Consider the following 27,647-nt stretch of genomic DNA (forward strand, 5'->3'; position numbering starts at 1 on the left):
TTGTTGACACTTTTTCAAAACTACTTGTATTCTCAGGAATTCAATGAAACAGGAAATCAACAGCGTTTTGAGGATGAGAAGATAAATCGTCAAACAGTTCATTTTGTCATCATAATGTAATTGATTTGAATCATGTAAACATATGCTTTGGTGTAACTTTTTCAATTATATTTATGAATGGTTGTATTTACTTTGAGCACTATCATTCTCGTTGTTGTGATACTATACATGAAATCCGCCACCCCCGGACGTTTCCGCCATCCTTGGTTTAGGGGTGTGCATGTATGCAGTATAAGGTTTATGCGTGTGAGTTTGTCAAGTCGGGAAGCCGAGGACCGCCACTGCCACCCCCGTGAGGTGGTGGTTGCCGCCATGTGTCGCCTGTGTTTTCATTTTGTTTAGTGTGTGTGTGTGATTATTTTGAGTTTTAGCATTGTAATGTGTAAAATTACAAATTGGAATAATGAAAGGAAAAATCAAACCACCACCGTGAGGTGGTGGCTGCCGCCTCCTGTCGCCACCGACCGCCGTGTCATTGGCGGTGTGCGTTATTGGATAGTGAATAGTCTGGGACGTTTGGACAAGGGACTAAAACCCTAGTGGGCCTTGTAAGCCCTAATGGGTCCAATGAAGCTTAATGGACCTAAAATCCCAAGCATGTGACGAATGGGCTTAGTGAAACCCTAAAGGGCCTAGTGGAATCATAATGGGCCTAATGAACCTTAATTGATCAAAAGACATATCAATTAAACCTATTGGGCTAAGATGGGTTTGGAAACCCTAATTAGGGTTTAGAAAACCCTAATATTGGATTTATGGGCTTGGACTTATTGGGACCCACTTTTGGGCCATTGGAATGGAATTATGTGATTAAGCCCAATCACACCATATGACTTATTTAGAAGAATGATGGACTTAATCGATTAAGTCCTTAATGGATTAAGTCTTTAACGGGTTAAGTGAGAAACACTTAACCCTAATCGTCATTTTATGTGGAAACCCTAATATCAGTTGGGTTTTACTGTCGGCCCTTTCTATTGGGCCTTGATGATTAGGTTATTAATGGCCCATCCAAAGTCAATTAATTGGACTAGAATAATTAATGTGCTTTGAGGTAAGGCCCATATGAGGAGTTGGGCCCACTTTAGAAAATTGGGCCATAGACGGACCACAGTTTGGGCCTTAATGATTATATGATGTCGGGCCTTAGAATAAGACCATGTATAGGTCTGGGCCAAATTTGGAAAATTGGGCCATATGTTGGGCTTTGGCCTGTTATTTGATTATTGGGCTTTTGGAGTGTGAGTTGGACCTTGGGCTTGGAACCCAATTATTAATTGGGTGTTGTTTGATGTTGACAGCTCGGGAATCTATCAACCAGCAGTTGGAGTTTTATATGGGGGAGTTCAGTAATGCCAAGTGAGTTATCCTAACTATACTCAAGGGTCTAAGGCACCAAGGCCGACCCTTTGAATTGTTATTGGTTGTGTTATGCTAGTATGATCACTAGATCGGTATCCTAGAGGGTAGGATGATAATATGTGATATGTGGTATGACCTGTTAGTTAGACATCCTAGACGGTAGGATAATATTGTATGTTATGTGGTATGATCTGGTAGACCAGTTTGTTATCTATAGACTGTTATGTGATTTTCTGTTATACGTGCACATGTTTGTTTGGCGGTTGAGGCTTATCTGCTTTGTGAGAAAGCCAATAGACCTGGGCATTCCAACCTGTTGGTTGTGGGCCGTGAGTATTCCATCCCTAGGATGATTGGACTCATAGTATGTGGGCATTCCAACCTGTTGGATGTGGTCCTGGGGTATTTCAACCTAATGGTTGATTGGACCCATAGTGTGTTGGCATTGTGGGCCTGGGGTATTCCAACCCGATGGTTGATTGGACCCATAGTATGTTGTTTATGATTATATGTGTATTGTTGTGGATATGGGTATTTTGGGGGAATTCACTAAGCTTTCAGGCTTACAGTTTCAGTTTATTGTTTCAGGTGCATTAGGGGATCGTGGCAAGGCAAAGGCGTGATCGCACAACTCCTCATAGTTCATGATTTTATGATTTGATTCTGGGGATACTCTGATGATTAAACTATTTTGAAAACAAATTGTAATAAGTTAATGGTTTTAAATGTTCTGAAAAGTTTTAAATTTGCTTGAATTTTATGGGTGTTACAGATTGTTTATCTAATCAAAAGTTTTTCCTTTTTATTTTTCAGATGTCTGGTTCAAACAACGCTTCTATTTCGAACTCCAACAACTCCTCAAGCTCTTTTTCTCTTATGAACATTTGCACTTGGATCACCTTCGATGGATCCGATTTCAATGATTGGATTCGTAACATTTGAATGGCCTTGTGATACGAGGAGAAAGAATACCTCCTCGACAAAGAACTCAAAGGGATAGATGAATCCAAAGCTACTCCTGAAGAATTGGCTGAGTATAGGGCTCACGAAAAGGACACAACAAAGGTGTCGTGTATTATGGTGACCACTGTGACTCTTGAGCTACAGCGGTTATATGAGGACTACTGTCCTTACGATATGTGCCAAGACTTGATGGAAAAGTACCATCAAAGTGCGCGTCAAGAAAGGTACGATATTTTTACCTCATTCATAACAAACAAAATGAGGGATGGAGAGTCCATCATGACCCACTTGCAAAGAATGCAAAGGTATGTGGATCGTTTGCTCAAGTTAAATGTCAACTTTGATGAAGAGTTGGCTATTGATATAGTTCTACACTCTTTACCTCTTTTCTATGACCAGTTCAAGATGACTTATCATATGAGCAAAGAGGATGTCACTTTGAGCAAACTTCAAGGTTTGTTGAGAACTGCTGAAAGTGGATTGAAAGGAAAAGGTGTTGAGCCCACTCCTGCAGTTGCTGCCCCTGTCCTGGCTATTGGACATGGAAAAGGGAAAAAGAGGAAAGCTCCCTCTAAGAACCACAAGGGAAAGTCCCATGATGGATCTTCTTCAAATGGATCCAAAGGTAAAACTGTTTCTGCCACTCCCTCTTCCGATCCTAAAAAAAGCAACGTGTTTCTACTATAATGAAAAGGGGCATTGGAAATGAAGCTTCCTGAAATACTTGCAGGACATCAAGGATGGGAAGATAAAGCCCTCCTTCACAGGTATTTATACTATTCTATCTAACTACTCATCGTATTCTAGTTCTTGGGTCCTTGATACATGATGTGGTTTTCACATTTGTTCTGATTTGCAGGGGCTAAAAAGAAGTAGGGATGTGGAGCATCGGAAGATGAACCTAATAATGGGGAATAGGAACATCGCCTATCACCAAGATCGGGGTTTACTCTTTAGTGCTTAGAAGTGGGTTCAGATTAGATTTGAACGATTGTTGCTACTCATCAGAAATGACAAGCAATATTATTTCTTTTCATTGTTTGTACAGACAAGGCTTTATATTTTCATTTAATAATGAAGTTGGTTCTATTAATGTTTATTATAATGGTTTATTTTATTTTGAAGCATTGCCTTGTAATGGTGTATATGAAACTGTGATAGTTTTTGATAACTTAGGAAATAATGTGTTGCATATCGATTCGTCTAATGGTATAGACAAGGCATGCTTGTGGCATTGTCGTCTTGGACATGTCAACAAGAAGTGCATAGCCCAACTCCAAAAGGATGGAGTGTTGGATTCATTTGACCTAAAATCAGATGACACGTATGAATCTTGTTTTCTTGGAAAGATGACTAAATCACCATTCACTTGCACTTGTGAAAGAGGTGAGGGATTGTTGGATATCATACAAGCAAATGTGTGTGGGCCCTTCAGATCCACCACAAGGGATGCTAACTGCATCTATGTGACTTTTACCATCGATTATAGCAGATATGGATATATCTACTTAATCAAGCATAGTTCGGAAACCTTTGAAAAGTTCAAAGAGTATAAGCAAGAAGTGGACAATCAATTGGGCAGGAAGATAAAGATGCTCAGATCCGATAGGGTTGGTGAGTATCTTAGTATCGATTTCCACGACTATCTTAAGGAATGTGGAATTGTTTCACAATGGACGCCACCTAGGACACCACAGCTTAATGGTGTGGCTGAGAGGCACAATCAAACATTGTTAGACATGGTTCGTTTGATGATGAGTCGCGCTTCGCTACCAATCTCATTCTATAGGTATTCCTTAGAGACTGTCGCTCATATCCTTAATCTAGTCCCAACTAAGAAGGTTGCCAAAACACCTCTCGAGATGTGGATAGGGAAGGTTCCCTCGTTGACACATATCAAGGTTTGGGGTTGTGAAGTTTTTAAAAGACGAGAGACTCATGACAAGATTAAACCCCGTAGTGAGTGATGTATTTTCGTCGGTTACCCATAGAAATCCTTTGGATATCGTTTCTACAGACCTAGTGATAACATGGTCTTTGTAGCAAGGAGATGGGTTTTCCGCGAGAAGGAACTTATATGCCAAGAGGACAGTGGGAGGAAAATTGATCTTGAATAGATTCAAGACTCAAGTGGTGAAGGAACCTCTAACACTAGCACTCAACCTGAGGAAAAGATTCTTGTTGAACCGATTGATGAGTCATTACCTCTTTGACGTTCCACTCAAGTTAGAATGGAATTGGAGTTTTATGGTTTTCATATTACTACGGAAGGTGATACCTTTATCAGTGATAAGACACTAGTAAATTTGGATGAGCCTACAAACTACAACGAAGCCATGACAGACCCTGAGTCTGCAAAATGGAAAGAGGCAATGGACAGTGAGATCCAGTCCATGTATGACAATCAAGTTTGGAACTTGGTTAACAATGTACCAGGTTGAAAGACAGTTGGATGCAAATGGATCTTCAAGAAAAAGACCGACGTGGATGGAAAGATACATACGTTCAAGGCACGACTAGTTGTGAAGGGCTTTACTCAAACCCCAAGGGTTGACTATGATGAGATCTTCTCACTAGTGGCCAAGATCAAGTCTATCAGGGTTATGTTAGCCATCGTTGTGTTTCATGATTATGAAATCTGGTAGATGGATGTCAAAATTGTCTTCCTTAATGGGAAGCTGGTTGAAGATGTTTACATGTGTCAGCCAGTGGGTTTCGTGGATGCTAAATACCCTAATAAAGTGTGCAAGCTTGAGAAATCCATTTATGGATTAAAGCAAGCATCTCGTAGATGGAATCTTTGCTTCAATGAGAAAATCAAAGAGTTTACGTTCTCTTGAAGTGAGGATGAGTCATGTGTGTATGTCAAGGCTAGTGGGAGTATAGTTAGCTTTCTGGTATTATATGTCGATGACATACAACTCATAGGAAATGACGCTCCAACCTTGCAGGAGGTTGAGTCCTAGTTTGAGAAGTGTTTCGTTATGAAGCACATAGGAGAAACTGCTTATATTCTGGGGATAAGGATTTTGAGAAATAGGAGTAGAAGACTAATAAGACTTAGTCAAAGTAATTACTTCGACAAGGTGTTGAAACGTTTTAGCATGGAGAATTCCAAGAAAGGGGAACTGCCTATCCAGAGCAATACCAAACTGAGTAAGACTCAGAGTCCGAGTACCGATGCCTAGATAACAGAAATGAGTCAAGCTCCATATGCTTCCATTGTTGGCTTGATCACGCTATGACATGTACTCACCCTGATGTGGCTTTTGCATTGACCATGGTTAGCCGATATCAAGAGAACCCGGGTAGAGCTCACTTGATAGCAGTTAAGAACACTCTTAAGTACCTGTGATGGACTAAGGATTGGGTTCTTATACTTGGCAGGAGTGATGACTTGAGATTGACAGGGTATAGTGACGCTAGCTTTCAAAACGACAGAGATAACTTCTACTCTTAGTCGGGATGGGTGTTTACCCTAAATGGAGGAGTTGTGGCTTGGAAAAGTTCCAAGCAGGAGATTGTGGTTGATTCAACGTGCGAATCACAGTACATAGCAGCGAGCAGAGCATTGAAGGAGGAAATATGGTTGAAAAACTTCATTGGAGACCTTGGAGTTGTACCAGCTATAAAGGAGCCAATGGAGATTTTATGTGATAACGAAGGAGCGGTTGCCTTGACTAAGGAACCAAGGGATCATGGTAGACCCACACATATCGACAAAAAATACCACTTCATAAGACATCGGGTAGAAGAAGGACTTCTCGTGGTCAAGAGGGTATCGTCAGAAGAAGATCCTACGGATCCCCTCACAAAGGGTCTAAGTAGGATCAAACACGTTCAACATGCGAGGATCATTGGTAAGAAGGACGATTTTAGAAACTTGAAATAGATAAATGTAATTGGGATTTGGTGATTATATAATGGAGATTTATATATGAGTATTGTTTACTATCTTGTGTCAATTGTTTACTATTGTTTCACTTTTGCATGTTTTACTTCCTGAATAATTGGATTTTTCAAATTATCCACTGTCGATCATACTTTGGATAATATCGTATAATCTTTAAACCGAGATATATGAGTTGTTGTTTACGAGTTGGTTGTACATTGATGATACATAAACGAATCAGTAACTTGATGTTATAAAACGTGTTGTTATGTATGATTTGATGAGTAAATTACACAAACATATAAGTCAAAGTTTTTCTGTTCCTGTTATCCTAAGAGGGTAAAAGCGATATCTTGGGCCCCTCGATGATTTTGTGTTGAATTTTGTGTCGGGACCGTTTAGGAATGAATTGATGTGTTTAATTAAGTTTTATGTCAGACAAATAAGAAACTGGGAAACAAATTTTTGGACATTAAGTATGACTCTATTCCATGTTTTGTCCACACGATATCTTGTAGAACGTAGGATTATATGGTCCCTTATCTAAAGGGCGTGTCATTGACTAGGTCAGAGTTCGACAACAGCTTTTGAGAGCTACGATTGCTAAGTCAGATTCTGAAGTTGCATTGGCAGTTATAATTATTAGACTTATCCAAGTGGGAGACTATTGGATTAGGTGTCTAAGCCCATAACTATAATTGGTATGTACTTGATCTGATAGTAGCATGGTCCATTTGGGTTGCCTTCACCAGCAACTTGACAGGATGACTTTTTGAGAAAGAGTTTAATAAATGATTTATTAATATATTATAAGAATAATATATTAACTGAAAAATCATATTATTTAATTAGTACTAATCAGAAATTAATTTGGAATTAATTTTGGGATTAAAGGAACTGATTAAAAGTAAGGGGAATGATATTTCAAATCATTGATAGTATCAATTAGGGCTGATGGACTCCTTAAAGAAGGGGTGGACGAAATCTAACGGAAGCCCATAGAGATTTTCTCCAAGGCCTTCTAGAAGGTATCCATGGACTGCTTAAGGCTTAAGCAATCAGATTAGGGTTTCCACCCGAAAACCCTAGCAGCCTCAGCTATATAAGGAACCCCTTGGTATACAATTTCCGGCCCTATGTATTCTTATAGAAACCTAGCCGAAAATTGAAGAGCCTCTATGACTTTTCTCCTTCATCCTTTGCTAGTGGTATTTGTGACTCAATTAAAGGTGCAACGCTTGGGGCACTATTCTCTTAGAAGTCAAGATCAAGCAAGGAATACTTGTCATTACTAGATAACAAGAAATGTATTCTTCTAACCCTAATAATATATAGATTTTGATTTTATATATACTTGTAACATTCTGAATTTCAGGTGCATCTCTTAAGCCCTTCTTCTTTATCAATTTATCAAGTTTAGCCCCTAAAGGAAAAAGTATGGCAATTGAGTACGCTGGGCGTACTGAAGAGTACGTTGTGCGTACTCAAGCGCTTACTTTGGACGCAGACTCACCTAGGTACGCTGGGTATAGCTGGCACAGATACAAACCCTAATTGTGGCTTGTGGGCTATAAAAGGAATGATATGGTCTTGTCCCCAGCCACCATTCCACAGAGAGAACCCCTAGGAGAGCAATATTACCATTCTAAAGCTAGTGTGTGAGTGTTCTTAAGCTAGAAAGTGCCTTTGTGTGTTAGTGAAGAAGAAGAGGAGGTTCTTGTGGAGGCTAGAAGTTGGAGTACAAGCTTGGATCTGAGTTCTACAGAGGGAGGAGCTTCACTTGGAGGTAAAAAAGCTCAAAGCTTTCCTTGTCATTTTTTATTTGTGCTTCATGGACCAATTTTTAGGGTTTTTGGTCCCAAGGTGGAGACTTTATGAGAAAATGGTCTCCATAAGCTTAGATCTGCCATATTTCAGAGTAATATGAGTTGTGGGTTCATAAAAATCCAATCTTGGACGTGAATATTAAGTCATGCATGAGATAAAGGCTTTATGAGGAAATGGGAAAGGTGTTAGAGTGATTAGTGATTTTTACAGCCATGCAAAGGCTTAAAGGTTTCAACTTTATGGATTAAGTGACCTTAGAAAAGTCAGATCTGGAGTTTGAGTTGATGTCTTAACCGTTTAAGACCAAAATTCCATAAGAGCATGAAACTGAGACTTACGCTGGGCGTAAATCTCAGTACGCGCAGCGTAAGGATTTGAGACCCCGATTCTGGATCGTCGGAGTATGCCCCACGTACAAGAGCTGGTACGCACCGCATACTACCCCCTATTGACTTTCGTTGACTTTTAGGGTTTTAGTCAACATTTGGACTTTTGGGTCAAGGAGGGGTAAAATGGTCTTTTACCCTTCTGTGGGATTGTAGAAAGGGATTTAATCTAGCTTTTGAGAGGCGTTATTTATTTGAGTATATTTTTTATGTGATTAGGCGGGGGCTAGATCAGTATATTCGTGTGTGAGATTATCCGAGTTACTCGAGGTGAGTCTTCTCACTATACATTACCTAGAGTGGTATCTATGTGTAGACTGAAGGGTCTTGTATGCTATGTGTATGTATGAGATTATGTGCATTGTGATATATGTATGCTATCTGTTGTATAGACCGGACCGGAGGGTCCAACGATATAGACTGGACCGAAGGGTCCAACGATACAGACCAGACCGAAAGGTCCAACAAGCTATGACCGGACCAGAGGGTCCAACGAGCTACGGGACTGGAGGGTCCCGCTGAGACATATCGACCGGAGGGTCGTACTGTAGCGTCGAGTGGTGTATGTGTTGTATGTGATATTTTGGGGAACTCACTAAGCATTTATGCTTACCGTGTTGTGTGTTATGTGTTTCAGGTACCAGTGAGGATCGCGGGAAGGCGCCAGCATGACCGTACACACAGATGGAGTTTTATTTACATTGAGATCTTGGGATTTGTTTATCGAGATGATGTTGATACATGGATTTTGATATTACATATGAATTTTTATTATATTTTGAAATGGAAAAATTGTTTTGAAAATTTACGTTGTTACAAGTTGGTATCAGAGCCTTGGTTTGAGGAATTCGGATGCACCTTCGGGCGTATCTGAACTCAGACTGAGGATTTGAGAAAATTTTCACAATAAAACATTTTTTTCTAAAAGAGTAAAATGTTTTGAAATGAGCAGATCAGAGCAGTGTGTACGATCAGTCAGCGCCCGAACGGTGATTTCCCAAAATACCCTTACATTATGTGTTATGAGATATGATATGATATGTTATGAATGTTAGAGTAGACTAGGTATTCATATTAGGACTAGAGTGGCCTGATTGGTGATGCCTTAGCCTAGGAGATTACTGCTACTATGAGATGCTTGAGAGTGAGTAGGTAGCAGCGAGGAGCTTACGAGAGGTCTGCTGGAGAGTAGCCTATGCATAGAGAGATTAGAGTACTTGTGACCTGGGATCCTAGGAGGAGGACTTGGGGTGAATATTTATGCGATGTGGACGGTAGTATAGGGTCCGTACTACTGAAGACACCGGATCAGTACGCAGTCTAAGTAAGAAGCCTTAGGGTACTAAGGAGTAAGTAAGGTTGAGTTATCGAGTGTGAGTACACTCGAGCGAGTCTCTGATATTTTTATGTTGTATTTCAGAGACATCATGGTTGGGACATGCCACAGACCAGAGAACGGCAGCGTGAGTGACGAGGAGCTTTGTCAGATGATCCACGATGAGGTGGCTGCGGCTATCCGCACAGAGATACCGGAGATGTTTGGGTCTATCAAGACCACCTTGATTGAGACGTTTGACGAGAGATACGCAGCGTTTACTGAGGTTGTGGCTGCTGCTAGACCTCAGGGGGGCGACTCGTTGTTGTACCGGGAGTTCAGCAACACGAAGCCACCGGAGTTTGATGGGACGCAGGATCCGATTGCTGTGATGAGATGGATTTCTGATATCGAGGGATGCTTCTACACCTGCTCGTGTCCGGAGCATCTGAGGGTTCAGTTTGCATTGAAGCAGCTTTGCTTGGGGGCGAAGGATTGGTGGAAGTTTGTGACTGCGGACTTCACTACTGCAGAGCTTACCGCGGTGACCTGGGAGAGGTTCACCGCAATGTTTCAAGACAAGTATGTTCCCCCTGTGGATAGGGAACGTTTAGACCAGGAGTTCTTGTCCCTCAAACAGGGAACTGAGTCTGTGACATTGATTACGAGGATGTTTCATGAGAGGGCGTTGTTTTGCCCTGAGCACGTGTCTACTGACCAGGCACGTATGAGCCGGTACTTGAGCATACTGAGGAGGGATATTCGTGAGTTCATGGCGAACTCGTCATACCGGACATTTTCTGAGCTCCAGGAAAATGCCTGGAAGAGGGAGATTGAGTTAGAGACACATGTTAGGGAGGAGGTCGAGTCTTAGAGGAGGGACAGACGATCGACACAGGCTCAGCCGGCAGCCAAGCGGGCAAAGCCCGCTGATTCGAGGTCTGGGGGTCCGAAGGGCCGCACTTTTGGGAAGTGCGGCAAGAGCCATGAGGGGTGTGTAGAGATGGGGTATGTTACAAGTGTGGGAAGGAGGGGCATTTTGCGAGGGATTGCCCCAAAGGATTCTCGGTTTGCTTTCATTGCAACCAAACCGGCCATCGGAAGGCCGAATGCCCACAACTACTGCAGGGATCAGCATAGGGATTTGCACCTGCTGCTAGAGCCACCGAGACCCGACCAGTAAAGGACGAGGCACCAAAGGCTCGCAGGAGAGCCTCCCAGTTGACAGCGGAGGAGGTCCGCGTAGCGGCCGATGTTTTGGTTGGTACGTATTCTTTCATCTATTTATTTTGAGTTTGAGATATTGTGCTTATATTATGATATGCGTAGGTACTTTTCTTGTGAGTTTGGTACCTGCTTTGGTGTTATTTGACTCGGGTGCGAGTCGATCTTTCGTGTTTTTAGCATTTAGTCAGCACATCAGTATCTGTCGAGAAGCTTTGAGTCGACCTCTTCGAGTTTCCATAGCTGACGAGCGAGCGGTGTATGCCACTGATGTGATTCGAGGATGTGTACTCGAGATCTTCGGTGTTGAGTTCCCGATTGATCTGGTCCTGATTGTGATGGGGGATGTCTATGTCATCGTGGGCATGGACTGGTTGAGAAGATTTGGAGCGGTTATCGACTGCGAGCGATAACTGGTCACCATACGAGACCCTAGTGGGGGAGTTATTACGGTGTACGGCGAGGGTACCTTGGGTCAGCGTTTTGTTCGGCTGCTAGAGCGAGGTAGAGTCTACAGCAGGGCTATAGTGGGTTTGTGGCCTATGTGATGGACACATGAGTGGCCGCGGAGAGGCCGAGTTCGGTTGATGATGTACCGATAGTGCGAGAGTTCCCGGACGTTTACCCCGAGGAGTTGTTGGGTGTGCCTCCCAAGAGGCAAGTGGAGTTTCGCATCGATTTAGTTCTGGGAGCGGTGCCTATTGCCAAGGCATCCTATCGACTTACGCCGCCAGAGATGCAGGAGTTATCCTCATAGCTTCAGGAGCTGCTGGGGAAGGGGTTTATTCGACCGAGTAGCTCGCCACGGGGAGCGCCGATCCTTTTTGTCAAGAAAAAGGATGGTTCACACCGGATGTGCATTGATTACCGAGAGTTGAACAAGTTGACGGTCAAGAACTGTTACCCTTTACAATGGATCGATGATCTGTTCGATCAGTTGCAGGGAGTGTCATGGTTCTCCAAGATTGATTTGAGGTCTAGATATCATCAGATGAGAGTGCGGGATGAGGATATCCATAAGACGACGTTCTGGACTCGTTATAGGCATTACGAGTTCGTGGTGATGCCTTTTGGGCTCACCAATGCACCGGCGACATTCATGGATCTCATGAACAGGGTGTGCATGCCGATATTGGATCGTTCGGTGATCGTGTTCATCGATTATATATTGGTGTATTCGAGATCCATAGATCAGCATGAGGAGCATTTGAGGGAGATCCTCAGAGTTTTGAGCTCGGAGAGGCTTTACGCCAAATTCTCCAAGTGTGATTTCTGGTTACGAGAGGTCCAGTTCTTAGGGCATCTCGTCAACCAGAATGGGATATTGGTCGATCCGGTAAAGATTGAGGCTGTGATGAGTTGGGAGGTGTCGAGACCCCCCACCGAGATCAGGAGTTTTTTGGGGTTGGCCGGCTATTATCGGAGATTTATCAAGGATTTCTCCAAAATTGTCGTTCCTCTCACCAGGTTGACCCGGAAGTGCGTGGCTTTTAGTTGGGGTCCCAAGCAGTAGGCCTCATTCTAGACACTTCGCCAGAGATTATGCGAAGCCCCAGTGTTATCCCTTCTGAAGGGGATGGTGGATTTTGTGGTGTATTGTGACGCATCGATATCGGGGTTGGGTGCGGTGTTGATGCAGAGAGGGCACGTGATAGCATACGCATCAAGGCAGCTGAAGCCTCATGAGGCGAGGTATCCCACCCATAATCTGGAGTTGGGGGCAGTGGTGTTCGCCCTCAAGATCTGGCGTCACTATTTGTATGGGGTTCGGTGTACCGTATACACGGACCACAAGAGCTTGAAGTATTTGATGGATCAGCCCAACCTGAATATGCGCTAGAGGAGATGGTTGGATGTGGTAAAGGATTATGATTGTGAGATCCTGTACCACCCGGGCAAGGCTAACATTGTAGCCGATGCCCTGAGTCGTAGGGCGGAGAGTGCCTTGATACGAGGCATTTGTATGAGGATGACGATGATGACTCCGACGTTGGAAACCATTCGGGAGGCCCAGGCAGAGATTGTGAGACCGGAGAACCGCAAGAGAGAGAGAGGGTGATCGGGCAGGTATCTGAGTTCGTTACTGATAGCCAAGGGCTTATGACTTTTCAGGGTCGGATTTGGGTGTCGTTTGCAGGCGGGGCACATACCATTCTGATGGAGGAGGCACATAGGTCGAGGTAGTCAATCCATCCCGGGGCCACTAAGATGTATTTGGACCTGAAGAGAGACTATTGGTGGCCCTGTATGAAGATGGATGTTGCATGGTTCGTTGAGAGGTGCTTGACCTGTCGCGGGTTCAAGGTCGAGCACCATCTTCCGCATGGCAAGTTGTAGCCACTTGAGGTTCCCCAGTGGAAGTGGGTACAGATTTCTATGGACTTTATCACCAAATTGCCAAGGGCCGCGAGGGGTGTCGATGCAATTTGGGTGATCGTCGACCGGCTGACGAAGAGCGCTCACTTCCTTGCTATCAGTGAGAGCTCTTCTGCAGAGAGACTAGAAGAGTTGTATGTGAGGGAGGTGGTATCGCGACATGGAGTACCGATCTCGATTGTGTCAGATTGAGATGTACGTTTCACTTCTAGGTTCTGGAAGAAGTTCCATGAGGAGTTGGGCACGAGGCTACATTTCAGTACCACTTACCACCCACAGACGGACGGACAAAGTGAGCGGACGATTCAGACGCCTGAGGACATGCTTCGAGCATGTATGTTGAACTTCGGAGGAAGTTGGGACACGTATTTGCCGTTGGTTGAGTTTTCCTATAACAACATCCACGATTCGAGTATTGGTATGCCTCCCTTCGAGTTGTTGTATGGGAGGAGATGTCGGACTCCCATCTGCTGGGAAGAGGTAGGGCAGCGAGTGATGGGCAGCACTGAGATAGTGCTTCAGATGACAGAGCAGATACAACAGGTCAGACAGAGGTTGTTAATAGCACAGAGTCGCCAGAAGAGTTATGCGGATAGGCGACAGTCCGAGCTTGAGTTCCAGGAGGGAGACTTCGTACTCCTGAAGGTATCTCCTTGGAAGGGAGTGATCCGATTCTGGAAGAGGGGCAAGTTGGGAGCCTGGTACATTGGTCCTTTTAGGGTGACCGCTAGGGTGGGCAGGGTAGCATACCGTTTGGAGCTACCTGCGGAGTTGAGCCAGATACATGATACCTTCCACGTATCTCAGTTGAGGAAGTGTATTGCCGATGAGATGGCAGTTGTACCGCTGGTGGATATTCAGGTGGATGCGAGCCTGAATTACATTGAGAGACCAATCGCAATAGTGGATCGGAAAATCAAGGTTCTGAGGAATAAGGAAGTGCCCCTGGTTTAGGTCCAGTAGCAGCACCGGAGAGGGTCCGAGCTGACTTGGGAGCCGGAGTTGGAGATGCAGGAGCAGCATTCGGAGTTATTTATGACATGAGACTTCGAGGGAGAAGTCTGGTTCTAGTGGGGGAGAATTGTAACATTCCGAAATTCAGGTGCATCTCTTAAACCCTTCTTCTTTATCAAGTTGTCAATTTTAGCCCCTAAAGGAAAAAGTTTGGCAATTGAGTACGCTAGGCGTACTGAAGAGTATGTTGTGCGTACTCAAGCGCTTACTTTGGACACGGACTCACCTAGGTAAGTTGGGCGTACCCAGGGTTACGCTAGGCGTAGCTGGCCCAGATGTAAACCTTAATTGTGCCTTGTGGACTATAAAAGGAATGATATGGTCTTGTCCCCTGCCACCATTCCACAGAGATGAACCCTAGGAGAGCAATATTATCATTCTAAAGCTAGTGTGTGAGTGTTCTTGAGCTAGAAAGTGCCTCTGTGTGTTAGTGAAGAAGAATATGAGGTTCTTGTGGAGGCTAGAAGTTGGAGTACAAGCTTGGATCTGAGTTCTATAGAGGGAGGAGCTTCACTTGGAGGTAAAAAGCTCAAAGCTTTCCTTGTCATTTTTTATTTGTGCTTCATGGACCAATTTTTAGGGTTTTTGATCCGAAAGTGGAGACTTTATGAGCAAATGGTCTCCATAAGCTTAGATCTGCCATATTTCAGAGTAATATGAGTTGTGGGTTCATAAAAATCCAATCTTGGACGTGAATATTAAGTCATGCATGAGATAAAGGCTTTATGAGGAAAGAGGAAAGGTGTTAGAGTTATTAGTGACCTTTACAGCCATGCAAAGGCTTAAAGGTTTCAACTTTATGGATTAAGTGACCTTAGAAAAGTCAGATCCGGAGCTTGAGTTTATGTCTTAACCGTTTAAGACCAAAATTCCATAAGAGCATGAAACTGAGACTTACGTTGGGCGTAAATCTCAGTACGCGTAGCGTAAGGGTTTGAGACCCTGATTCTGGATTGCCGGAGTACGCCCCGCGTACTGTCCCCTATTGACTTTTGTTGACTTTTAGGGTTTTTGTAACGACCAAAAAATACAACCAATTTTAAATTTTTCAAAAACAACTCGATTCCATTAAATCATTACAAAAAGGTTTTCAATACAAAACATTTAACGTATTCCCAGAATCACAGTACTACAAAATCATGAGGAGCGGTACGATCACGCTTTCGCCTTGCCACGGTCTCCTGAAGAACCTGAAAAACATAAAACCACCACTGTAAGCCCGAAAGCTTAGTGAGATATCCCCAAAATACCAACCACTTATACCATACACACATAACATGCCACAACATATCTGATCACAGAACAGCCATGCACCTCGGGTCTACTGTGTGACTGGTCTGCCGCACTGGCCTAATGTCCACCTGGTCCACCCTCTGAGTCTAGCCATAAACCTCGAGTCTACAGTGTGATTGGTCTGCCCGCACCGAGCCTTCAATCCACCTGGTCCACTCTCTGAGTCTACAGTATGACTGGTCCGCCCGCACCGGGCCTTCAGTCGGCCTGGTCCACTCTCCGAGCCTCGGCACGTCTGGTCCGCCCTCTTGGGGCCTACAGCCTATCCGGACCGCTCGCTGGGCCTTCGGAACAACCGGTCCGCCTTGGGTATCTTGGCCTACAACACAAAGCAGGACCCGCCTCAACCCAACTCCAGTCCAAACAACCATGTGCACGTATACATACAATCATATAGCAATTCACAGTCAACAAGCAGATCAAACTGATCACATAACATATCATCATCCTAACCAGGATACCGACCTAACAGGTCACTAGCATAGCATCTCCCTATCTATCAAGATACCGATCTCAATCAGGTCTCTAACATATACCATCCTAGCTCTCAGGATGCAAACATATCAAAACAGTAACATAACAACAACTACCCGGATCTCAATCCGATAAGGGCCGGCCTTGGTGCCTTAGACCCTGTTGATATAGTGAGGATAACTCACCTCGAAACTGCCGGCTGAAAGGATAAGATCCCGCTGCTCCAAACTCCGACACGAACTCCTCCACTGAACACCAAAACACTCAACTCAATAAATACCCTTAATTACCAAAATACCCCTGAAAGACAACTAGTCAACCTTCGGACAAGGTCAAAGTCAACCCCTGACTGACTCTACTCGCCGAGTCAACCCGATGACTCGCCGAGTCCCCATGCTCAGAATTTCCCTCAATCCACGACCTAACTCGCCAAGTCACCCCGAGACTCGTCGAGTCCAACAACTCTGAGTCCACTCGCACACAATTCACCGAGTCATCCCTTGACTCACCGATTCTCGACTCAACCAGAAAATATTGGGACTCTTCAACAAGACTCGCCGAGTCCAAGAACAGACTCACCGAGTCTCAGGCTATCTTCAACCTACTCGCCGAGTTGTTCATACAACTCGCCGAGTTCCAGGCCATCTTCATCCAACTCTCCGAGTTGTTCTTCCAACTCGTCGAGTTCCAGCTCATCTTCTAGCAACTCGTCGAGTCCACCCATGTGACTCGCCGAGTACCACCGGTCTGAATCCATACAGAAGCATTTCAGGCCATGCAATTGATCCAAAACATAGATCTAGCCTCCTTCAACCCATCCATCACGTAAAGTGGCAAACTTTACATGAATCCAAAGAGATCTAGGCCTTTAACACTTTAGGGCTAGGGTTTGGGACATGATAGCTTCACTACACCCTCAAACAAAGGGACTTTCAGGCATTCCAACCCTTCTCCATTCCAGATCTGAGGTAGCAACCTCAGATCTAACCTCTAAACTCCACAACACCAAAAGATAAGCTCCCCACAAACCCCAAAATGATGAATCCAAGAATAACAGCCCAAGGATGAGATGTTACCTCAAAAGAATGCCCCAACTGCGATGGAACTCGAATCCAAGCAAAGCCCCTTGCTCCAAGCCTCCTACCCTTCAAGATTTCCTCAACAATTGCCTCTCCAAGCTTCCCAATGCATTATGATCACTCATACACGAAGGCTAAGGGTTTCTGGACTTGAGGATGATTAAAGAGGCTGGGGGATGAATGATATGTTCTTTATATAGGGCTCAACCCCGAGAATTAGGGTTTTCTCCACTCAGCGCCTACTCGCCGAGTCCAACTTACTGACTCGCCGAGTCGGCCACTTAACACGCGACCAAGTCGCGACTCTACTCGCCGAGTCCACCCATGGACTCGCCGAGTTCCCCTTCCAATTTTACTCTTTTAGCCCTTCAACTATACTCTTGCTATTCCGGGATGTTACAGTTTTAGTCAACATTTGGACTTTTGGGTCAAGGAGGGGTAAAATGGTCTTTTACCCTTCTATGGGATTGTAGAAAGGGATTTAATCTAGCCTTTGAGAGCCGTTATTTATTTGAGTATATTGTTTATGTGATTAGGCGGGGCTAGATCAGTATATTCGTGTGCAAGATTATCCGAGTTACCCGAGGTGAGTCTTCTCACTATACATTACCTAGAGTGGTATCTATGTGTAGAACGGTGGGTCTTATGTGCTATGTGTATGTATGAGATTATGTGCATTGTGATATATGTATGCTATGTGTTGTATAGACCGGACCGGAGGGTCCAACGATATAGACTGGACCGAAGGGTCCAACGATACAGACCGAACCGAAGGGTCCAACGAGCTATGACCGGACCAGAGGGTCCAACGAGCTACGGGACTGGAGGGTCCCGCTGAGACACATCGACCGGAGGATCCTACTATAGCCTCTAGTGGTGTATGTGTTGTATGTGGTATTTTGGGGTACTCACTAAGCATTTATGCTTACCGTGTTGTGTGTTATGTGTTTCAGGTACCAGTGAGGATCGCGGGAAGGCGCCGACATGACCGTACACATAGATGGAGTTTTATTTACATTGAGATCTTGGGATTTGTTTATTGAGATGATGTTGATACATGGATTTTGATATTACATATGATTTTTTATTATATTTTGAAATATAAAAATTGTTTTGAAAATTTACGTTGTTACAATACTAGATCTAGGGTTATTGCTTTGGAAATTTTATTTGCATGTATAACTTGAGAAAAACCTAGATCCAAAGCAATTAGGGTTGCATGTACACATAGGAATGTAGATATGCTCAAAACCCATCACTTTTTCCAATGGGTACCAACTTTTCTTTGAGAAAAATGATAGAAAATATTGTTGGTTAAGTGTTGTAAAGGTGAGTTCACATTTAGGTTGTGGGCAACTTGGATGAATGATGAAGCAAGCTTCCAAATTAAGTCTTTAAAGCCAGATCACAAATGTGAAGGAACTACAATTTAGGCTCAATATTTACTTATGTTTAGATAAGGAGTCATTATACAAGAGAGTTCTTACTTAGAAAAAAGATGATTGTAAGAAATCTTAGAACAGTCGGGTCACAAAAGTTTGGTATCCATGTAAGTGTTGGTCAATGCAGGAGAGCTAAGAAATATGCACTACAACTAGTAGATGGTACCCTTGTTGAACATTATGCAAAGTTGTGGTCATATGCAGAAGAGATTAGGAGATCAAATCGATGTAGCACTGTGAAGCTTGATGTAAATTGTATGCCATATGGAAAGAACTACTTTAGTAAGTTCTATGTTTGCTTCAATGCATTGAAGAATGGATGGAAGGACGGATGCAAGAAGATAATAGGTTTAAATGGTTGTTTTCTTAAAGGGGTATGTAAAGGGGAGTTGTTATGTGTTGTTGGAAGGGATGCAAACAATCGAATTTATCCCATTGCGTGGGCAGTAGTGTGTGTGTGTGTGAAGAATAAAGAAAATTGGAAGTGGTTTTTGGATCTACTCATTGATGACTTGGGACTTAAATTAGGTTAATAACACAGTGTAATATCTAATCAACACAAGGTACTTTACTTCATTTCCCTTTTCTAGTTGCATAATTATTTTGGCATAATTTACAATTTTTAACCGGGTCTGATTGAGGATGTCAAATAACTCCTTTCATATGTAGAGCATAGACAGTGTGCTAATCATATTAGCCAAAACTTGATAAAAAGGTCTAGTGGTGCCCAATATGAAACCATTTTCTAGAAGGCTTTTAAAGCAACAACTAAGATAGATTTTAAGATTGCCATGAAAGAACTTGAAGATCTAGACCCAAGTGCTCATAAATATCTAATGTACAAAGACCCCAAAACATGGTCAAGAGCCTACTTTGAAATTGGAAGATGTTGTGATGCTGTAGAGAATGGTATGTATGAAAGTTTCAATGTTGTGATTTTTTATGCTAGGAAGAAGCCAATTATCACCATGTTGGAGGAGTTGAGATTGTATATGATGGATAGGGTGTTCAACATGAAAGCTAAGGGCTAAGGATGGGGCAATCAAATGTGCCCAACAATTAGAGAGTTATTGAATGAGTTTAAGAAATTCCAAAGACATTACCAAGTGGGTTAAATTAGTTTGAAGTAAGAGGAACTAGAGATGGTTATGAGGTAGATCTTGAAAGGAAAACTTGCTCATGTAGGCTATGGCAACTCAATGGAATTGATTGTCTTCATTCTATTCTAGCCATTAGTTTTCTGAATAGGGATGTAGAGTCTTATGTTGACAAAATGTTTAGTAGCATTACCTACATTAAAGCATACAATCATAGGTTAGCACCTATGAATGGAAGTAACTTGTGGCCAACAACTTTGTACACACCACCTTTACCTCATGTTCATAGAAAAATGCTTGGGAGATCTGCAACTAAACGGGAAAGGGATGCAACAGAAAACCAGTCAAATAACAAACCAAAGTAAAGTACCCAAACACAAACCAATGATGTGCATCAGAGGATATCTAAGGTTGGAAAGAAACAAAATGTAGCCTTTGTAAGGTTGAAGGACACAACAAAAGAGCCTGTCCTACTGCTAGAAGGCCTCCTAAAATCAATGCCAAAAAAAAAAAAAAAAAAACAGGTTGATAATTAATTAGATTGTTTGTTGTGTCTTTGTTTTTTTTTTTTTTGCTAATGTTCTATCATATAAGTGAATGAGGGTGGTGTTGAGGTCAATGATGGTGGTGATGCAGTCAATGATGGTGGTGAAGGAGGTCATAATGATAGACAATACCATGACGAGGTGGAACTCACACCTATAGATTTTGATGTATCTGGAAATGGAGATGCAGTTAATGCTGGTGGTGATGCAGACAATGTGAATGGTGGTGATGATGCAGTCAATCGTGGCAATGATGCATACAATGTGAATGATGGTGATGATATTGTAAATGATGGTGGTAGTGTAGAAAATGTGAACGATGGTGGTGATGTAGACATTGTAAATGATGGTGGTGATGTAGACATTGTAAATGATGGTGGTGATGCAGGTATTTTGATCCATGGTCATGTACCATCCATCTAAAACCTAAAAAACTTTAAACTTTGATGATCATCTACACATACACTACACAAAAGACTCGTTGGAATTATAAGTCATCAACCATCAGTACTAGCATATGATCAGTTGCACTTCAACCACACTTCAACCACATCCCAATGATTGCAATGACCAAAAATAGGATCAAACACTTAGCAGTTCCCAGGTAAGTCTTCAACAATGTGTTTTCCTTCTTCAGTTCCATCAACTCTCTATCAAAAACTTCCTTCTCAGATTCCCTATCTTGCTACAACTTAACCGATTTCTTCTATGCCTTCCTTACCTCATTGTGGTCTTCCTTTCTGCGTAGCTCAAACCTCATCTTACGAAGTTGGTCTTTATAATACCCCTCCTCCATTTCATCATCTTTCCACATAAAAAAAATTTACATTTTGGACCTTCAGCTGACTGATTAAAAAGGAAGAACACAATTAGGGTAACGATTAGGGAAAATGTGTATATTTTCTAGCTGTCGATAGCAAATAAAGTGTAAGTAAATAGAAGGAATACTCACCAAGGAATTTTTGCAGTTCCAAATCCTTCAGATTACATTATCATCGGTCCATGTTGATTCTATCCTTACAACCACATGGGGGACATGGTTCATCATCACTATGGTGTTGGGGACGAAGACTGTTGATGGATTGAGCAGAAGAGGCAAACATGGTTTTGGTTTTAACGATCGAGAAGGGGTATCGGGAGGGAGGGGATGACCTAATTTGAGGTAACAATGTATAACTTCTAGTTCGATAGAGGGTTCCAATAAAGGAAGGTATGCCACCGTATACGGTGACGTAGTAAGGTATAAATCCACGTATGTCAAGACACATCAGTGTGTGACCAGTTAACCGGATACAATTTCCCCCAAGAGTGTAATTAGCCAATATTTCCTAACGTTAATGACTAATTGAGCATAAAACATACATGAGTGACTAAATGTGCAAAGTGACAAAACTTCGTTGTGCTACAATGCCAAAAACCCTTTAGAAAAAAAATATTGATGTTATGTTATGTCTTTTTTATATAGAAACGGAAAAATATCAAATCAAACATAAGTACCCAGATGACGACTGCTATGGACAAGATATAAATGATTAACTATATTCAAAATCAAAATAATTAATGTCTTTACGATTTTTGTTGACAATTAAAATAATGGACATACATTTACAATTTAGGGATGAGCAAAGGAACCGAACCGCCGGTTCTACCGGTTCTCAGTTCCTACTGGTTCTTGTCGTGTCTTCAATGTTGGAACCGGTCATCGAGAATTAGCAACATACGGTTCCGGTTTTTGTCGGTTCTACCGGTTCCGGTTCCTACCAGTTCCAAAAATCCACATGAATATTGTCCCGGTCCCGACCCAACCAGTACCATCGGGTTCCGGTTCCGGTACCGGTTCTGGCTGGTTCTCCGGTCCAAATGCTCATCCCTAATTTACATAGTATTTAAAGAAAAAATAAATTAGAAGACTAGGGTCGTGGATTGCAAGTTTTATGTATGAAAACTATTTAAGAAAATAAAAAATAAAAAATAATCTTTATTCTTTTTCTAGTTATTTTTTTTAATGTGAAAATTATGTATAAAAAACTAAAAACTAATATTTAGAATGGCTTATAAACGAGCCTACGAGCATCCATAAGACCATCCGTTATACACACCAGATACCACATATGTGGTGGATGTCATATCAGCACCACATTTCACTACCACTAACATGGGATACAAACCACTAACACACCACTCCACATCATTATTTTTATTTTTTTTTAATTCAAAAATTACAATAAAATTACATTTTTTATAATTAAAAAGCATTCATTTTTTTTAAAACTATTTTTTCATTAATTATAATTTTTTTATAATTAAAAAGCATTCATTTTTTTAAAACTATTTTTTCATTAATTATAAAAATAAAATAACAACTTTAAACTACATTACTTAGTTAATCTAGAAAAAAAAACATTATATTAATAAGAAAACGAACAAACATACATATAAAAATCCTAATCGTCGTTCATGCTATGTTGGTACAAATGTTTCGCAACATCTTCTCGAAGATTGAAACACGTTTCACTGTTATGAATTTCAACAACTCGCTCTAAAAAAGCATTCGTTTCGGGTATGAACTCCTCAATTGGAACGACAACGTCGTTCGGATCATACGTACAAATCGCTCGACCTTCATCTTCAATAATCATATTATGCATTATAATACATGCTAGGACCATTCGTTTAATTCTTTCTTTATCCCAGAGTCGTGTAGCATATTTCACTACATGTCATGTTTGTTTAAGGACTCCAAATGCCCTCTCGATATCCTTTCTCGCCGATTCCTGTTTTCTTGTAAAAAAATTTGCTTTTTTACTTCGAGGAATCGAGTATGCCTTCATCAATGTAGAATAATCCGGGTATATCCCATCACCAAGGTAGTAACCGTATTTGTACGCATGCCCGTTTACCGTGAACGTCATAGCAGGTGCTTTGCCAGGCCAAATATCGTTGAAAAGTGGAGACTGGCCAAGAACATTAAGGTCGTTGTTAGACCCCGCTACTCAAAAAAAGGCATGTCATATCCACAAATTTTGAGATGCAACAGCTTCTAGGATGATAGTTGGTTCACCTATATCTCCTCGAGTGAACTGACCACGCCATGCAGTTGGACATTTTTCCCAAGCCACATGCGTACAATCTAGACTGCCAAGCATACCAGGAAATCCATGCCTCTCTTCATGAGCCAAATATAATCTCTCAATATCACGTTGAGTAGGTTTACGCAAATATTCTTCATGAAAATCTCATAAACACATGCAGAAAACCAATCTACACATTCAACTGCGGTCCTCTCGGATACTTTCAAGCATTCGTCAGATGCATCAAATGCTATACCGTATCCCAAATACCTAAGAGCAGCCGCACATTTTTGTATACTACTAAAATTCATTCTTCCTCTAGCGTCGGGTTTTTGTTTGAAAAAATCATAACGAGATTCTAAAGCATTACTAATACGTAAAAATATAGCCTTATTCAGACGGAAACGACGTTCGAACGAGTCGTCATTATAAAGACAATTATCGGCAAAGTAATCATGTACCAATAAGTCGTGTGCGGCTTGGTGATCACGATTGATGACCGCCCTTGTACGCGCTGCATTCGAACTTTCTTCGGCGTGAACGTGTTGCACAACATTGAAGAATGTCTCGGCGAATTCTACGTCGTCATCCGAGTCAAAACTTTTTAAAAATTCCATATGTATTGTGGGATCCATGTGTATGTGTTTTGTGGTTTAGAGAATAGAATGGGGTGTAATAGAATGTGTATGTATGTGTATGTGTTTTGGTAATAGAAGTTTATTTATAATTAGTGAATTGAGTTTGAAAAAAAGAACGGCCAAAAACCAAACAACCAATCAAATGCCTCGTTTGAATCCGTTGTCCCGAACACGAGTCACCACAAAAACGAGCCACCACGAAACAACGGAGTGGTGTGCACGCCCGTTGTTCGTGGCCAGCTCGACCACGAACCCACTCGTTATATGTATACCGTTTGGCCTAATAGAAAAGGTTTTTATGGGGTTTGTTTAATGAAAAAAGTAAAAAGGTAAAAAACCCTATTATACGCATAGTTTTTTCAAATTGATTTTCATGACGAAAAATTTATATGTTGTCAAATTATAATCGCTGAAATAATATGGGGTCCACATAATCGTTGAAAAGGCACATAACAACAGCTTGCTAATTAGAAATCAAATTGAAAAGGCTTTATGTAAGCTACTAAGCTCTCTGTGAAGCCAACATAACTTTAAAAAAAATCATTTATTTGTTAATGATTTTCCTTTTTCATATTAAACAATTCAATGGTAATTAACTCCATATCCATTAAACAATCATTAAAACATCCCGCTATAATTATATCTGAGTTTAATCCATTGAATGTCAAATAGAATTTTCACATCATTCAACCACTACATCAAGTAAAGCATCAAGTCAAAATCAAACAAATGAGACTCTTAAAACACTTTCCAAATTCAAAGAAAACCAAAAAGCTTGATTATGAAGCTACTGAAGAACATTCACTAAGATCTGGTTATTGAAACAAAACCCTCTGTTTGTTATCATCATTGCGCTCATGGCTGCAGTTGGTGAGACACAACGGACAAGTGCCATCCTTGTGGGCCCAGAAGCTCCCTGCCTGCAAGATTAACCAAAAAAAATATTTCATTTATCGACCAAAACTAAGGGCAAATTAGTAATTATGTTGATTTGGAGAGAGTCAAAGGCAATTTTGACCTGAAAAATAGCCGGATACTGGAAGCATCATACTCACAACCAGCCAAGAATCGCTCAATGTCTTCAAAATTTGCATTTGGAGGAATTCCTTGCAGTAAAACCTGCACGCATACATCACATTTTTAGAAGACTAAATGACCATTTTACCCTTTTCATGAATATTTATCAAAAAGAAGAAGAATATGGACTTACATATTTCCCATCATATGGCTGGATGTAATCCCAATTTGCACGATCAGCCTGATATCAAAATTTCAAAGCATTTACAATGATATGAATCATGTTTTGCAATTTGTAATAAGTATTTGTGAAGGAATTAATTAGTAATTACCCTTTCCATTCTATACAAGCGACCTTTCTTAGCAACTGCCCTAAGAGCAGCATCATAGGCACTCCTGGAAGAGAACTGAACAATCCTGCTCATCAACCACAAGATAAAAATGTAATTAATCACAAGATTGTTTCAGTTGATGCATTGCAATGTTGGATTATAACATGGAAAAATTACATTCCAGTTGGTGAGTATGATGGATTGTAATCGACTTTGAGATCATCACTGCTTAATTTGGATTCTTCAAATAGACTGAGAACATCACTCTTTAATGTGTTCTTTGTAATGCCTACTAATTTCCCATAGACCAAACCTGAAATAAGCACATAAACCAAGAGATTCGTAGCATAAGTACATATGAAACCCTAATTCTTTTAACATCAATTACCAACACCAGACTGAGAAATTACACTAAATTAAAATGAATTAATGAGAAGCGTAACATAGTCGCTATCAATCACAAACGTGAAATTGCCCTAGCTTAATAGAAACGCTAAAATTTGGAAATGATGAAACGACATTGGAAGGATGAGCATTGAAACTACTCTGATTTCATTCAAGAAATTGTTAATGTTGAAGAATATAGTACCTGCAGACGGGGTTTCGAATAATGGTTTAGTGGAGGAGGACTGGTTAGTCGGGGGTGCAGATTCCGTCGAGAATCGACGGAGAGACGCAGAGCTGGACAGAAGTGATCTGAGCCCATGATGTTGATAAACATTCCGCATCAAATAAGTCGACGAAGATCTGACAGTGTTATGGAGGAGATTCATATTCGATGAAGTACTCAGCTGATTGGCCTTCAAGGTTTTAGGCAATGGAGGTTTTGTTGTGGGTAGTTGATCACGAAGATTAAGACGACGTCGTGTCGGTTTCAAAGTATGGGCTCTTGGCTGAACTGGGCTAGGCTGGGCCGGTCTTAAGCCTCATTCACATATTTCAATTTTAAATTTTTTTTTTCAGAATTACTCGTTTATACATATATTTTTTAACAAATTATTGAACTGGTTTCTTTGGTTTGAAACTATTCCGTGTTTGTGTTTAATCTCTAACATTATTTTGCACTTAGATAGTCTCTATGTAATGATCTTGTTGCGTTTTTCATTCATTACAGTTATAAAAAGACTATACTGACATTGATATTTTCTTCTTTAGTTTTTATTTATTTATTTATTAGTTAAAGAGAATGAATTAATTGATTTATAAGCAAGTTGGACCCACATTTACTCTCGATCCCACTCCTACCATCGGACACCGACAACCACCACTAGTCACCGGTCATCGGCAACCACCACCAGCCACTAGACCATCGTCGATCACAAAACTCCCACGAGAACATAAAATCAACCAGGAAACCTTCGATTTCTCTGGAACCATCAACTACCATAACCGTCACTGGACTTTCCTTTTTTCTTTTTCAGTAAGCCCCCTACATCCCCTTTCATCGACTTCCCCTCTCCCTCCCATATCTCCATTTAGATCAACAATTGAAAACCGAAGAAGATGAAAAAGAAGAAGAAGAAGAAGAAGAAGAAGAAGATGATGATGATGATGATTATGATGATGATGATGATGATGTTTTTATTTTCATAGATTCGAGTCTATAATTGCCACCATAAAGTTGCATAAACAAACCAACCAAATACCAAACCCAAGTTCCATAAATGAAAATTGAAATCACTGTGTCCTTATTTCGAATTTCAGAAATCAAAATCAAACCTAGGGTCCAGCTATAAAGCTAGGGCTATACACATACAAATGCATATCGATTGTAGAGTTAGGGTGTTGTAACATCCCACAAATACTGAGTAAAAATTTCATTTTAAATAAATTAAAACCATTAATTCATTTGTTCCAAAGACAATCAGAGTAAAAGTATTCTCAAAATATCATAGTAAAATCATAAACAGTCAATGCGGAATAAATCTCCAGGAGATGCAGTGCGATCAAGTCGGCCCTTCCCTTTGGAACCAGAAGTACCTGAAAACATTTTAAACATAAATCATAAGAACAAAGCTTATTTGAGTTCCCCAAAATACCACATACCTTATAGAACATAACGGGTATATTCCAACCTCAAGTGAATGTTACGGGCTAAATCGTAGTCTTACAAATACTTTCCACCATAGGTTACCCCTATGGTCTTTCATGTAGTTAGCCATGGGCTACCCCATGGTTCTTCCTTGCAATGCCAATGGCTATAGCCTGGTCTTACAAGCAAGTTTCATGGTCTACTCCAT

General features: G+C 41.4%; 2 protein-coding genes across 2 annotated transcripts; both read right to left on the minus strand.

The window, feature by feature from the left end:
• Positions 1-23,069: 23,069 nt before the first annotated feature.
• LOC145059702 (uncharacterized) lies at positions 23,070-24,037 on the minus strand. The gene is made up of 2 exons (XM_079007508.1): positions 23,512-24,037; positions 23,070-23,338 (listed from the first exon to the last, which is right to left on the minus strand). Exons 1-2 carry the CDS (start codon positions 24,035-24,037, stop codon positions 23,070-23,072), a joined length of 795 nt encoding a protein of 264 aa, XP_078863634.1.
• A 628-nt stretch (positions 24,038-24,665) lies between these two features.
• On the minus strand, positions 24,666-26,236 carry LOC145059351 (Ribosomal protein S24e family protein). The gene is made up of 6 exons (XM_079007205.1): positions 25,997-26,236; positions 25,585-25,720; positions 25,408-25,492; positions 25,269-25,316; positions 25,077-25,177; positions 24,666-24,978 (listed from the first exon to the last, which is right to left on the minus strand). The coding sequence occupies exons 1-6, from the start codon at positions 26,178-26,180 to the stop codon at positions 24,846-24,848; spliced, it is 687 nt and encodes a 228-aa protein (XP_078863331.1). The 5' UTR covers positions 26,181-26,236; the 3' UTR covers positions 24,666-24,845.
• Positions 26,237-27,647: the final 1,411 nt, after the last annotated feature.

Source organism: Lactuca serriola, chromosome 6 (assembly GCF_051521515.1).
Source record: "Lactuca serriola cultivar US96UC23 chromosome 6, Lser_US96UC23_V15, whole genome shotgun sequence".
Taxonomy (NCBI): domain Eukaryota; kingdom Viridiplantae; phylum Streptophyta; class Magnoliopsida; order Asterales; family Asteraceae; genus Lactuca; species Lactuca serriola.

What these genes read in the sequence shown, in the direction of transcription:
- LOC145059702 (XM_079007508.1), bottom strand. Translation starts at nt 24,037, where the DNA reads ATGGAATTTTTAAAAAGTTTTGACTCGGATGACGACGTAGAATTCGCC. An exon ending in TATTTGGCTCATGAAGAGAG is followed by an intron (nt 23,339 to 23,511) that starts GCATGGATTTCC and finishes TTTTTTGAGTAG; the next exon opens with CGGGGTCTAACAACGACCTT.
- LOC145059351 (XM_079007205.1), bottom strand. Translation starts at nt 26,180, where the DNA reads ATGAATCTCCTCCATAACACTGTCAGATCTTCGTCGACTTATTTGATG. An exon ending in ATTCGAAACCCCGTCTGCAG is followed by an intron (nt 25,721 to 25,996) that starts GTACTATATTCT and finishes TGCTTATTTCAG; the next exon opens with GTTTGGTCTATGGGAAATTA. An exon ending in AGCCATATGATGGGAAATAT is followed by an intron (nt 25,178 to 25,268) that starts GTAAGTCCATAT and finishes GTATGCGTGCAG; the next exon opens with GTTTTACTGCAAGGAATTCC.